General features: G+C 41.5%; 1 protein-coding gene across 1 annotated transcript in view; it reads left to right on the forward strand.

The window, feature by feature from the left end:
• Positions 1 to 8649: 8649 nt before the first annotated feature.
• The window catches only part of GUCY2C (guanylate cyclase 2C), a gene marked incomplete at both ends in the record, with an annotated part of 57349 nt that continues 52440 nt past the window's right edge, over positions 8650 to 13558 (forward strand). Inside the window, 2 exons of the mRNA XM_084254579.1 lie at positions 8650 to 8866; positions 12978 to 13090. Of these exons, the coding sequence (XP_084110705.1) occupies positions 8650 to 8866; positions 12978 to 13090 (330 nt within the window). The remainder of the gene's footprint in view (positions 8867 to 12977; positions 13091 to 13558) is intronic.

Consider the following 13558-nt stretch of genomic DNA (forward strand, 5'->3'; position numbering starts at 1 on the left):
CATTCTGTGTGGATTTCAGTAATCTGGTGAGTCTGTTAAATCAGGTGAGAAATATTTTCCCCCAATAAATTCAGATCGGATCTCTACTTTTGTGCTTAGTAAAAAGCTTTCATGTCCTCATTTCATCGTTCCTTGATAGGATTCCTTTTGTCAAACTCCTTTTTTGCATCTCAGCTGAGATATGGAGACAAGGGAAGCCCAAGTCTGCTGCAGCATGCAGGGAGGCAGTGTGTTCCCACAGTCCCACAGGTGCACAGGGCACCCAAGGAGCCAGCATGCAAGAGGGTGCGGGAGCAGTGCACACACAGGTTGCCGGTTCAGCCGCCCCTGCCCAGAGGAGTCATTTCCTTCTTTTCTCCTATCTTTAGAGGCTTCGTGTTCTGTTGAAGAGTGCGTCTCATAAATCTGCCAACTCAGGTTTTCCATTATTTGCTTTTGACCCTTGAAACTCTCCCAGCAGATCCTACCTCCCTTTAAGTATAATTCACACGCTAGTGGTTTCACAACATGAAACAGACATAATTCTTCCCTTCAAGGTTTCAGGAAGGACTGTTGTGTGGTTCTTCACATTTTAAATTATTTTTCTGGTTCCATGCTTTAATCAGGAGTCCCAGAACTGCCTCTCCTTTCTGTCTTCATAGCTGAATCAAAAGCCACCTGATCTTGATCTCTCTTGTCTCTCCTGACATGGCTTTTTTTTTTTTTCATATCTGCCATTTCCAGACCAAATTAAAAACTCCATCTCCTGCCACAGGAAGTAGGAATAACAAGAAATAAACAGAAAATCGATTTCAAGCTTGGCAAGCAAATGTGCAGTGTATAAAATGTTACCTGCTGCAAAGGTTCTCCCTTGTGACAGCCATATGCCTCTCTGCAGCCTGGTGTTCCATCCTTCTGACATCCACTAACAAGTTTCCAGGGCATATCCACTCTTCATCACTATCACTTGCTCCCCACCACCTACCCTACTCCATAAAATAACCCCACTGCCTTGCTAACTCAGAGCTGAATCCTGTAAACTATGAGTATCTACGACCTGGAGGCACCAGCTCTGAGACCTTGTTTCATGTCAGCCCTGGATGTCAAGGGTCAGGACTTTGTCACACTGCTCCCCCTTGACCTCCCTTCCCCTTCCATTCTTTTTTTTAAGATTTATTTATACGTACAAGAACTGGGGTACAGGGCAGAGTTTTGGGGGGTGAGTGGATTCACCAGAGACAGAGTGGGGAACAGAACAGGCAAATCGACCGATATACACTGCTGAGGGGAGCAGCAGGTGAGACAGGAGAGGTCTGCTGCGCCATATGGGTCACCTCCCTGGCTGGAGATCGAACTTGTTTCGTAGTGGCTGCGGTGAGCTTCATAGGTTGCATTTTAACCCCTTGTGCCACCAGGGAGAACCCCCCTTCCATTCTTTATCCCCAATGCTCTGCCTTCTAGGACACCCACGCCACGATCCACCAATGTTTCCGCGTCCCTTATCTCTTCATGAACTACTCCTTGTACCTCCTGGCTATGTTAGCAATAAGAGATGATGACTTAGTATGGGGTACATACAGAATGCAAAACCCTAGTGATAGGGTCTATATCTTAGCCTATCCACAAAATGAACCATGAAGAGGAAGCGGCATGAAGAATATGTTTAAGGGATGGAAAACCTAAGACAGTCCACAGCCTAGACTGCAATGTAGGTTCAGGAGAGTTTATCTGGGTAGTTCTTTCAGTTTGTCTATCTTCATTACAGATATGCCTTTAAATGCATGCTGTGTATCGTAATTTTAAAATATTAAAAACAAAAGCTGTTTCAGGCCTCCCCTGGTGGTGCAGCGGTTGAGCGCTGGGCTGAGAGGCTGCCAGCAGCCTCTGCAACGCCAGTTCGTTCCCCGGCCGCCCTCAAGGGTACCCCCCCACACACACACACACAAAAAAAAAGCTGTTTCTTTGAGGTGTGTGCCAATAACCACGACTCTATCCTTTTCACAACCACTGTCCACTGCTGACGTCCTGATTGCTACATTAACTCATTCTTACATCCACTGAGCTTCCTCTCTGGCAAGGGCCTGCTGTCCATCTGGTGGCTTTTAACACCCAGTAAGTGACCTCTCCAACCACCCAGTTCCTTAGTTCCTGGGTTCAAACAAGTCTCTGTCATGCTCAACTTACTCATGCAGAAAATCTACCCTCTAATTCAAACACCATCCTTCTGACTGAATCTTCCATTCTTACAAAACTCATCTCTATGCCTTTCTCTTGTCAGTTTAGATTCTCAAGTCAAACAATCAAAACACTCTTGACTTTTTCAATTCTTTTTAAAATCCACTTGTCCTTTCATTGTATCTATGGAAAAACTCCAAACCTTAATAAGCTTCACCGTTCACTTTCTCATGCCCGCCCTGGAACGACTGAATATTGCCAGAGAAAATCATAAACCTGGGCCGAGTAGGGCTACACTACATTCAGTCACTAACCTAATCTCACCACTCATCACTGCCCAACAACCTTAGTACATATCTCTTATCAGTCTCGTCTCACTCGTGACAGTGACATGTAAGTCCTTCCCTTCTCAGACCTCTAACTGTTCAGCTCACCTTTCACTCTCTGTCAATGACTCACCTCCTTTGGAAAATAAATTCTTAGGCAAATTACCTTATCCTCCAGTCCACAAGGCTAGAAATGCACATGTTAGTTGACCCTTGAACAATACAAGTTTGACTTGTATTTTCTCTGCCTTAAGATATTCTTATTTTTCTCTAGCTTACTTTATTGTGAGAATACAGTGTATAGTGCATCTGTCATACAAAGGATGTTAATAGACTGCTAATATAATAGGTAAGGCTTCTGGTCAATAGCAGGTTATTATTAATTTTTCCAGGAGAACAAAAAGTTACATTCAGAGTTTCGACTACATAGGGATTCATTACCCCAAATCCCCATGTTGTTGAAGGGTTAGCTGTGTAAGCCATCATCCTGCAGTGCTTTCTCCCTTCCACGAAGAAGCCTTGTTCCCTTCCACCAAGTTTGCAATCCCAGTTGCCTCCCATTTTCTTGACACCTCCCCACATTTTCCACTTCCTCCCCACATTTTCCACCTCTTCCTCTTGACCAACTCCTTATCAGCATTTAAGTAACTCAACTTCCATCCTCAAAAATCCTCTCATAACCCTATCTCCCGATCTGGTTTTGCCGTATTTCTCCCTCTACCTCTGCTAAGAGTAACATAACCTGATTGTTTTCAGTAAGTAGATTTCTAGAACCAGTCTGCTCCTCAGTTTCTTGTCTACTCTAAAATGATCAAGAGTTCTGCACCAATTGATTTTACTAATCCCCTATATTGTTGTTAGATTATTTAGTACCCCCAAATTCATTTCTTTCTCTTGGGATCAACAGCAGAACCAGCTAGGCTAAGTCCAGGCAGCTGGGTTTTTACACCAGGTTCTTTACACCAGTGTTCTCTTTCAAATCATGTTCCAAGCAAGTACACCCTCCATACAGGCCCTACAGTGGGAGATGCAGCTGCCCAGGTGTCATCAGCTGCCACTCTAGTTACCCATCTAGTTTATGGCCCAGATTCTACAAAAAGTTTTTCAAAGGGTCGCCACCACTTTGGTCACACTCATTAACAATTCACATATCATATTTGGAGAGTTTTAAACTGTATATAGTGATTTTTGGAGAAAAGTTATAGTACTATTTACACTGGTTTTTCAAAATGTTAAGGTTTTACCCCCAGTTTTATTGAGGTATAATTGAGAAATAAATTTGTACATAGCCAAGTTTCACAATTTGATGTTTTGATATATGTATACAATGTGAAATAATCTAATGCAATCAAGCTAATTAACATTTCATGCATACATTTCATGTATCATATCAACTCATATAAAGCTATGCTCGTAGCGCATTCCACACATACAATACAGCATTGATAACTATAGCCATGTTGATTGCTGTGCATTAGATCTCCAGACTCTATTTATTTCTTCATAACTGGAACTTTATATTCCTAGACCAGCATCTCCTCATTTCCACCCTCTCCATAGTCCCTGAAAAACCATTTTAGTCTTGCTTCTATGCATTTGACTATTTAGTTTCCACATATTAGTGGGTCCTACTGGTTTATTTCACTCAACATAATGTCCTCCAAGTTCATCCATGTTGTAAATGGCAGGATTTCCTTCTTTTTCATGGGTGAATAGTGTTATATATCTTAATGTATTTATATATTTATATTTATATATGTGTAATGTAATATCTCACTTTTCTTTAACCCACTCATACATCAACAGACATTTAGGTTGTTTCCATATCATGCTAATGTGGTTAATGATGCAATGATGTGGGATTGCACATATATTTTGGAGATTTTATTTCCCTTGGATACATACTCAGAAGTGAGTGGGACTCCTGGATCATAAACTCTGAGTTGTTTTTTACAGTGACCAGCAATTTCCATTTCCAGCAACAGTGTTCCAGTGTTCCCTTTTCTCCATATCCTCACCAACTCTTACTATCTGTTGTTTTCTTTTTTTATCACAGCCATTCTAACAGTTGTCGTTTTTTTTTATTGTGATTTTTGATTTGCAGCTCCTTGATATAGTGATTTTGACCAGCGTGTACTTGTTGGCCATATGTCTTCTTTTGAGAAACACACATTTAGCTCTTTGACCCACTTTTTAGTTGGAGTATTTATTTTCTTGCTAGCTAGCTCACTTGTTCCCTTACTTACTGTTGAGTTGCAAGAGTGCATTGCATATTTTGAATATTAACCCTTTATCAGATAACAGGGTTTGCAAATATTTTGCCCTTTTCCATAGGTTTCCTCTTCACTGGGTTGTTTACTTACTTATGCAGAAGTACTTTTTTGTGGGGTTTGGGGGGTTGGTTTGTTTTGCTTATTTGTTTGATGCAGTTCCACTTGTCTATTTTTTGCTTTTGTTGCCTGTGCTTTTGGTGTCACATTCAAAACATCATTGTCTAGGCCAATATCAAATTTTTTTCCTATATTTTATTCTGGTAGTTTTATAATTTTAGCTTTTATGTCTATACCATTAATCCATTTTCAATTTTGGGGGGGGGATTGTGTGAGATAAGAGTTCAATTTCATTTTTCTGCATGAGGATATCCAGTTTTCCCAGTATTAATTGTTGAAGAGATATTATTTCCTCATTGTATGTTCTTAGTGCCCTTATTGGAGATCAGTTGATTATAGATGTGTGGATTTATCTTAGCTCTCTTCTGTTCCATTCTTCTACTATTATGGTTTTTTATAACAGCACCACACTGTTTTGATTACTGTAGCTTTATAATACATTGTAAAAACCAAGATGTGTGGTACCTCCAAGTTTGTATTGCTTTGGATATTCAGATTTTTATGGTTCCTTAAGAATTATAGGATTGTTTTTCTATTTCTGTGATATGTCACTGGATTTTGATAGGACTTGCACTTAATCTATACATCACTTTAGGTGGTATGAACATTTTAACAATATTCTTCCAATCCATGAACATTGGCGTCTTTCCATTTATCTGTGTCTTCTTTAAGTTTATTCATCTGTGTTTTATAATTTTAGAGTATGAGTCTTTCATTCTTTGCTTTCGTATATCCCAGAGTATTTCATTATTATAGTGGCTCCAGTAAATAGGATTGTTTTCTTAAATTTATTTTCAGATAGTTTATAATTTGTGTATAGAAATGCAATTGTTTTTTTTTTAAAGGGGGCACATATTATTTATTTATTTATTTGTTTGTTTGTTTGTTTGTTTTTTGTTTGTACATGCACTGGATACAGTCAGAAGCGCGGGAAGGTGAGAGAATTCACCAGAGCCAGAGCAGGGAGCAGAGCAGGCAGAAGGACCGAAGTACACTGCTGAGGGGAGCAGCGGGCGGCAGGAGAGGTCTGCGCTCCATGTGGGACCCTCCTCTGGTGGCCGGGGAGCAGCCGGGGATCGAACGGGCGCCACAGAGGCCGGGCAGCTTCGCAACCCAGTGCTCAACCGCTGCGCCACTGGGGAGGCCCTGCAATTGGTTTTTATATGTTGCTTTTTTTATCTGCAACTTTACTGTATTTCTTAATTTTATGTTATTGTCTTCAGGGTTTTCTACATATATAATCACATTATCTACAAACAGATCCTATTATTTCATAGCATCCAAACCAGAAAAGAACTAATATGAATATATATGTGTATGTATGAATGTGTGTGCGTGTGTAAGATATATATTGGTAATATATTTACATAGTGGTATTTACCTTCCACTTCCTGGCAGAGCACTTAAAACTCATAATTTCCTACTATAAGTGATAAGAGAACTAGGAACATTTTTTGTTCTGTATTTGTTCTTTGACCCTGCTTTCTAAGACTGAGATTCTAAATCCTTTGAAATTTCCTGGGTTATAGGAGTGTCTTGTATTCTAATGAGGGGATTCTTTATCAGTCTCGAATAGTTTTAGGTTGGGGGCTGGTCCCCTGAAAGACTAGTCAAGATTAGAAGCTTGGAGCTCTCTGTCCTAGAAGGGCTGGAGACTCAGTTAATGATTGATTATGCTTAGATGAGGAAGCCTCCATAAAAATCCCAAAAGTACAGGATTAGGAGTGCTTTAGATGTGAACACAGCTACATACTGACAAGTTATTATATCCCAACTCCATGAGGACAGGAGCCTTCTGGGTCTTACCCTATGTATCTCATCATCTGTTTGTTCATCTGTATCTTCTGTAATATCCTTTATTATATAAGTTGATAAACAGGAGTGTTTCCCTGAATTCTGCGAGCTACTTTAGCAAAGTGTTAAACTCAAGGAAGGGGTGGTAGAACCCAGTTTATAGCTTGTTGATTAGAAATACCGACTGCTGGATACTCCTGCCCTCCTTTCCCTCCACCATGTAAGGTCATGGCCAAAGGGATCCCTCCTGTTATGAAGCGGTGCCAGAGTGGAGGATAGAATGACACATATCAAGTACCCCTTATGTTTTACAATGGGGGCATCCTTGATTTTTGTATTCCACCGGGTTTCTGTAGCTTTATTATTATATTGCAAAATACCCCTTGAACTATTTTGTCAGTGGGTAATTCTTAATTTGCTGTCTTTATGGAGGGATGAGAACTGGGATGAGGACTGGGATCTCCTAGTCCTCCATCTTCTCATTTCTTCTATGTTAAAGCATTCATTTTCCCCTAAGTGGTCATCATGTCTGTGATGTAACAGTCATGTACTAACAATGATATACTACACCTCTGACTGTGTTTCCAGACCCCTATTTACATTCATGTTCTCTTTCCCAAGCTTCACACCTGCATAGTCTCCTAAAAATCAGTATGTCCAAGACCAGATGTCATGATCTTCTTCCTCAATTTGCTCCTCTTCAGAATTCAAGAGCTTAGTGAATAGCTTTCCCATCAGCCCAGCTGAGTAATCAGGGGTCATGTTGGTTCTTTCCTCTTGCTGATGCCCCAAGTCCAGTCAAATATCAAGTCTCATCCATTTTGCCTTTCAGGTTTCTCTTGAACCCATCTCCACTGCCACTGCACTCATCCAGGTCCCCTTTACCTCTCACTTGAAGCACAGAAACAACCCCTAATTTGTTCCATGTCCCCACCTGCCTCTCTCCAGGTTCCTCCTTCGATAGCAACCTAAGTGGTCTTTACAAAAATGCATCTGGACATGTCCTTTTCTTGACCTTACAGCAAAGTTCTAAATCCTAATGACACACAGGAAAACCCTTAACCTACCCACACCTACTACTGTGGCATCCTTTATTGCCTCAGGACTCCGAGCCCTCTCCACTCCCACCATTCTGTATCTCTCACTTCCTCAAACATCCATGTCACTTCCCACCTCTGAGCCTTTGCACATGCTGCTCCCTGCCTCAGAGACACTCCCTCTCTTTCTATACAGCTCATTCCTGTTCATCCTCCAGGGCTCAGCTAGAGGGCACTTTCTCAGGGCAGACTCCTGGATTTTCTCAAATAGCTTACATTGACATGTCATGTGCTCCCACAGCACCCTGCACTTTTTCCTTTCTTGAGTTTAGTGATTCAGAATCATTGGCTCAATGTTTGTCTTCCCCACTAGGATGCATGTTCCACAAGGAATTTAATGCATCCAAATCCTTCTTGGCTATACGCCCAGTGTCCTGCCAATGCCCAACACATAGTCAAATCTCAATAAATAGTTTGAGTGCCTGAAACATGGCTCTTCTAACTTAAAGATTCAGTTTCAATGAGTAGCTATAGCTTAAGCACAAATATATATATTATATGTAATATATATAATATACATAATATATAATATATATAATATATATATTTCTGTTCTCTTCCTTTTTTTCTCTCTTCCCAGTGATGTGTCACAAATTGATACATTTTTATTGGGCAAGTCCCAGGTAATCTCCCTGTTTACAACTCTGACCTTTCTGTGAGCAAACACACAAAGTGAACTTTGGTTTATCTCCTACCATAATGCAGCTGCTAATTGCTGGCAGGTGGGCTGGATCCTATGGCCCACGTGACCAGTGGGCATGACCAGAAAGGAGCGTGGAGAAGAGTGGACTGAGGGACCCAGCTAAAAGCTGTCCCGCTACTGCCTCCCTCAAAGCTCAGAGGAAAGCAAGTGAGTGCAAGGAGCATGGTTGTGAAGTAAGCGAGGTCATGAAGGCACCGTTGCTAGGCTTGACTCTGTGGTCACTGCTCATCCAGTCCGAGCTGGTGTTCTGGACCACCCCGGTGGGCCGGAACTGCAGCAGTGCTAGCTATGACATCAGTGTCCTGATGATGAACAACTCGGCCTTCCCAAAGTCTCCGGATGACTTGGAAGATGTGGTGAAAAAGGGATTGGAAATAGTGAGAGAGCGTCTGCAAGAAACTGGTAAGACCGTGGTGGCAGAATCCCTCTCCTCCCTTTTACCACCACTGGGGTCACATGGTAGCTAAGCAAAGATCTTATGTCCTTTACCTGCTCACCCAGCCTTCTCTAAGGGTTGCGTCCTGCCTTTCTGTGTCAAGGCAGCAGATCCTGAGAAAGATGTGCACGCTGCAGTAATGGGCTTGCACAGAACTTGCCTGCTCCAGGACTGGCCTAGCCCAGGGAATGCCTGGTGCCCACCACAGTAAGATGCCCCAGACAAAACTGGACTCACTGCTCCATTTTGGGAGGTATCATGTGCCCTTTTGTAGCTGCTTTGAGGCAAAATTTGTTCTGAGCCTGAAATTTAACAGGGTTACCTATCAAGAAAAGAAGTTGAGGGAGTAGAATTCATACAGAATTTGAATTTTTCTGTGAATTGGAAAAAAAAAATTGGAATTTTTTTTTATCCTGCTGTTCACTTTTTGCATCTCTGGTGGCTTGTACTCTAAGCTAGAGTCAACATAATACATTTGCCATCAAATTCAGTGTTGCAGTTCTTCCCAGGGTCTTTTAACTATTAGAATTAATGTTAGAACATTTGATAAATTATGTAAAAGAACAAATTTCAGCCTAGATAATTTCCAGCCAGCTGGATGTGTCCAGTGACTCCTCATGTGCTTCTCAGTTTCTTGGTTTTCAAAATATTTTTGAGATCATGTGGCAAAGGAAAAATTTCCTATCCTTCTGAATTTATTTCATATTCTACAAGCAGCCTTCCTGCAACTGTACAATATCCGTAGCATCATGTGAACAGACATATAATGTACGTTGATGTGACTATCCTCTCAATCCACTTAGTAATTCCCTATTATAGATAATCCTTTTTAAAAAATCGTCATAATGGTTTAAAAAGAACTTCAATAAACATTTTCATGCAGTTTTTTTTTTTCATTCTTTTACATGGATTCCAGAAGTATAATTACTGAGTCAGTGGCTGCTTCATACATCTTAATGGTTATCTATGGTTCTAAGATTCTCTTTGGTTCTCCTCTAAGATTCTCTCTGGTTCTCTCTCTGGTAATAATAAGTGTACATTTATGATAATTTCTGTGCCATAGACATGTCTCCCATCCTGTTTGATAAAAAATTGACCTATAAGTAGGTTGATGTGGCCTAGAGCAATAATGGAACTAGTAGGCCATTTAATAAAATTTCCTTGTTTTTGAAGGCAGTGTGGTAGAGTGAGAAGAATATTTGTTTTCAAGGCTAAGAACCTGGACTGAAGTCCCTGCTTCAGGAGTTTTCACTCTTGGGTGAACTATTTCCCATAGTCTCTCTGAGTTTTGGTTTCCTTGTTTACTGAGTACTTGTCACAAAGGTACTCAGGGAAGATATATAATCTATTCACTCACCATAAGTCTGTAAGATAGGCATTGTTGACACTGTCCTGAAGTAGAAGTTTAATAATTTTGCTCGTCTGTTAGAAACCCATATCTGTGTGATTCTAAAGAGAATACTAAGGTGCCACTGTAAGATCTTTACCCACCTTGAGTGAACTTCAAGGAGGACAATAGAACACTGTGGTCAGAAGTAGATTCAGACTCAGAGCTGGTTCACATTCCATTCTTTTAGCCACTCATTTATGGCCACTGACCTTGAGTAGATTACTGAAGTTTTCCGAGTCTCCGTCCCTTCGGCTAGAAAATCACAATACATGGTGTTTACCTCCTGTGGATAAGGCGTGGACTAAATGAGGAGGTTCATGTAATGTAGCTAATATTTTAACTGAAATAGAAGGTGGTTGTTTTTAGTGTTGTGGCCTTATTATTATTTTTGGTGAGGGTGTTAAGGTGATTATCGCTGTGCTGTTGCTGCTGTGAGGAGAGCAAGTTACCAGGACTAGGGAATGAACAGTAGAGTGCACTAGTGAAGGTCTTGATCTCTGAACTCATACACCCTGAGTTTGAATTCCTGCTCCATCCTTTACTGATTATGGGACAGTGAGTAAGTTTTTAATTCTAAGTTTCACTGATCTCACCATTAACGGTGAAGTTGCTGAATGGACTGAATGAGTGGAGAATGTTGGGGGAGGAACACATGATGCAGTAATTCAAGAAGTATGGAGAAAATGTGTTCATGTCCTACACATCAAGCATTATTATTTGGGAAACATTCTATGACATTATATTTAAAAATTAAACTGAAGAAAATTAAGAGTTCAAATTGCTGTGTGTTATGTCCAAATGGAAGAGCTCAAAACTTTTTTCTTAGTCTCAGGAAACCTTTGTGGGTTGTCAAGAATAACAATAAAATTTGTGGAAGTATGAAAAAAGAGATTCCTTCCATCATAGAACATCAGCTCTTCAAGGATGTGAGTTCCACAGCTAAATGCACCCAGGCCATACTTTCTGTGCGTTCTTAGAGGCAGCAGGGTTGGGGAAGGGCTTTTCCTAGCCTCCAGCACCTTGAATCCCGATTCGCTTTGGTCCAATACTTACTGACTTATTAGTTTATCCACCTCTCCTATGTGTCCTACTGGCATGTAGTACTGCTTCTCTTAACTAGATTTCTTATTGAACACAGTGAGAGAATAAGTGTTCTAGAATAAGCTAAAAAAGCAAGAGACTGAATGCTCCCTAGTTAGATATACCTCCAAGTTGGTCCTGGAAGAGTCAAGGTGCCTCCATTCTCTGAAAAAGCAGTTTGTCTTTAAAAACATTCTCCTTTGCATGCTCTAAAGATCAATAACTTTTGGGGCCTCCTTGGTGGCACAGGGGTTAAAGACAGTGTTATCAAGCTATTGCCAGCCAGTGCAGCAAGAGTTCAATCCCTAGCTGGCCAGGGAGCCACCCACATGGCACAACAGATCTCTCCTGTCTCACCCACTGCTCCCCTCAGCAGTGTACTTCTGTAGATTTGCCTGTTCTGCTCCCCACTCTCTCTGGTGACACCCCCACACACCTCTGGCCTGTACCCCAGTTCTTGCATGCATAAATAAATCTTTAAAAAAATCAATAACTTCTGCTGTTGACCTGCTTTCCTCTTTTAAAGGGATTAACCTGGGCCTCCCCTGGTGGCGCAGGCAGTTGAGCGCAGCACTGTGAAGCTGTCTGCAGCTTCTGCAGCCCCGGTTTGATGCCGGCCGGCGAAAGTCCCACATGGCGCGGCAGACCTCTCCTGTCATGGCTGTTGCTCCCCTCAGCAGTTTATTTCGTCAGTCTGCCTGTTCTGTTCCCTGCTCTGTCTCTCGTGAATCCTCTCACCCTCCCGCGCAACTGGCCTGTACCCCTGTTCTTGTATAAATAAATAAATAAATCTTTAAAAAAAGGGATTAATCTGATTTTAATCCTACTTTACATGAACGATGTTAGAGAAATTAAAATAGTTTATGCAAGAACACACAGAAAATCATTTATGCGGCCAGACTAACAGCAGAGGTCTGCAGACTTCCTGTATAAGGGTGTGGCAGAATGAGGATGTCTCTGCTTAGGAGTCAGACATCTGTCCTGAAGATTTTTTTTATTGGAGGGAGAACTTGGTCAAATGCTTCTGTTCTCTTTCTTGCCTTCAAAAATGTGGTGCTTGGTGTTCTTATCTTCCTCCGAAGGTGGGAGTTTTCCATTTTACAAATATCCCAGACCAGGATGACAAAATGGGTGTAGTCAGTTTGGCTTTGGGGGTGGACCACAGAGGTGCCAGCATGGACCTTGGCAGCAAATAGAACCAGCTGTTGGGAACAGGAAAGATACCTTGGCTTCTGTTTACCGAACACTCCCCAGACCCAAACAGGAAACTTGTTGAATATAGAATTTTGAAAAGAGGATTAAGGGAGCAGTGAACATTATGGAGATGTTCTCAAACTGGATGGTTGTACAAATATATTTACTAAAAGTCATTAAATTGCACACTTCGAATGAGTGATTTTTATGGTGGGTAAATTATACAACACAACAGTTGAGAGGAAAGAAATGACCAGAAATCATACAAGAACTCAAACCCCAAATATTCCTAGGTCTGAAAATGGAGGTCCACTTTTTCCTAGGATAATTTAGCAGAAGATTGATCTCGTGGCAGGTAGACACTACTGAAAAATAACCTGAGTTTCTGCTTTTCCCTCCTATCTGGATAACAGGCAGAAATGTGACTGTCAATGCTACCTTCATTTATTCGGACAACCTGATTTATACATCAAGTGACTGCAGGAGCAGCACTTGTGAAGGCCTCGACCTGCTCCGGAAGATGTGGGTAAGTATCTGCATTGGTGGGGGAACCTGCATCTCATGGCACTGGGAGATCACAGTGTGTTTCTTGGGCCTCAGTTCATGGTCTCATGTTTTCCAGCTGTCGGGGGTCTTCCAGGCAGGCTCTCTGACTTTATGCCACATATTTCCCAAGCCAGAAGACTTAGCTATGTACCGTCTGTCCACTTAGTATCTGTATACTGGGGGGGATTATTTTATTTTAAATTGTTATAAAACTGTTTACAGTTGCAATGTTACTATTAACTCAATTGCCTCTGTGCCTCTCAAGAAATACTTGAGGTGCCCTGTTCAAAACAAATTCCAAGGCCCTGCACCAGAGGTGGCTATTTTAAGTCCACTCCACAGAGGTGGTCACAGGTTAATAGCTTATGGGCTGAACCTGAACCCCAAATTTAAAGTCATAATTACAACCCAAGCACCACAGGACCGGAGTGCTCCAGGCGCCCGAGAC

This window comes from Talpa europaea (genome assembly GCF_964194135.1).
Source record: "Talpa europaea genome assembly, chromosome: 15".
NCBI classification, from domain to species: domain Eukaryota; kingdom Metazoa; phylum Chordata; class Mammalia; order Eulipotyphla; family Talpidae; genus Talpa; species Talpa europaea.